Here is a 1,499-nt window from a genome sequence, read left to right on the forward strand (position 1 = left end):
GAATAAGAAGAAACATAACTATTTACCCTCTGCATGTAGTCTATATCATGCCTGAATGTCTCTACGGTCTTCGATGACCACGCTGTGGTCCGTTCCGAATGACTCCATCTGAAACATTATTAATTGAAAAAATTTAAATAACGCATCATATGTTAAACATCCATCATGAATATAACACATAACTAAAATAAGACTTATTACCTCCTGGCAACTGGTATCTCGGCCAGTGGAAGCGTTTGTCTCGGTACGGGAGCAAGACACGGCATTCACTCCCATGCCCAAACAAACAACAGATTCAGAGGGCCATCCATCTCCTTTGTATCATATCGTAATGCACGGCATAGTGCTCTGTAAAGATGTGCCAGACATGCTGACCCCCAACTATAAGTACGGATCCGCTCGAAATCGCGAAGCAATGGTACATATTTCGCATGGGCATATGCGGTCGACTTGTCCGTGAATAAAGTCGATCCTAACAAACAGAAGATCTGACATCTGACGTATCGCCTGATGGACTCCTCAGTGTCCAACAGCTCTGCGTCTCTAATACATCGAACCCAACCCAGCTTTATATAGGACTTCGCATTCTGACTGACTGATGGCACACGACCGAATATCGCTATGCCCTGATTTTGAACGAAGTCGTTACTACTATCTTTCCATCCACTGACAGGCTCTCCATCAATGGATAGGCCGAATATATTAGCGACATCTTCTAATGTCATTGTAACCTCACCGATCGGCAATATAAAAGTGTGGGTCTCAGCCCTCCACCTTTCAACCAGAGCAGCTAACATGGGGTGAAATTCTCTTATGACTCCAATTTTAGAGACATGGTAGAATCTCGTGGCGCGTAAGTAGTTCTCCACCATCGGATTCCACGTCTGTGACGGATCCAGTTTACGCACCAACAAATTCCTGTTAGGCTGCATCAACAAAGATATCTGTTACATTAATTAAATAATAATCTTTATAAATATATTAATAAACATTCACATATTTATTTTAATATCTTATTTATTAAAATATTCAACTTAGTTTATCTATTTATTTATTTATTTATTTATTAAAAATTTAAATTCCTTATTTATTATAATATTTATTTATTAATATACGTATTTATTTAATATTCATAACAACAAAAATTAAAAAAAATTATTAAAAAATTACATATTATAAAAATTATTATAATATTATTAAATATTTATAAAATATTTATAAAATATTACGAAGGAAGGAGGAGTAGTATTAAGGTTTATTTCATAAAAATTATTATAATATTATTAAATATTTATAAAATATTTATAAAATACACACAATAATAATATTCTCATTACAAAATATATATACATTAAAAAATATAAATACATAAAAAATAAATAAACTTTAAACACAGAAAAAAATTAAAAAATCTACCAACTTACATAAATGGGATGATCCAAATAGTTGATAATATGCTCTTCAGGCGTTAAATAATTATGTACCATTTTTTTTAAACC

The 1,499-nt window shown here is 32.6% G+C and overlaps 1 protein-coding gene across 1 annotated transcript; it reads right to left on the bottom strand.

Moving 5' to 3' along the window:
* Positions 1-266: 266 nt before the first annotated feature.
* On the bottom strand, positions 267-872 carry LOC130934745 (serine/threonine-protein phosphatase 7 long form homolog). Its single transcript, XM_057864283.1, has one exon. The coding sequence runs from the start codon at positions 870-872 to the stop codon at positions 267-269; it is 606 nt and encodes a 201-aa protein (XP_057720266.1).
* Positions 873-1,499: the final 627 nt, after the last annotated feature.

Source organism: Arachis stenosperma, chromosome 6 (genome assembly GCF_014773155.1).
Source record: "Arachis stenosperma cultivar V10309 chromosome 6, arast.V10309.gnm1.PFL2, whole genome shotgun sequence".
Classification (NCBI taxonomy): domain Eukaryota; kingdom Viridiplantae; phylum Streptophyta; class Magnoliopsida; order Fabales; family Fabaceae; genus Arachis; species Arachis stenosperma.

Excerpts from the sequence above, each read along its gene's own strand:
- LOC130934745 (XM_057864283.1), bottom strand. The coding sequence starts at position 872 with ATGGTGGAGAACTACTTACGCGCCACGAGATTCTACCATGTCTCTAAA.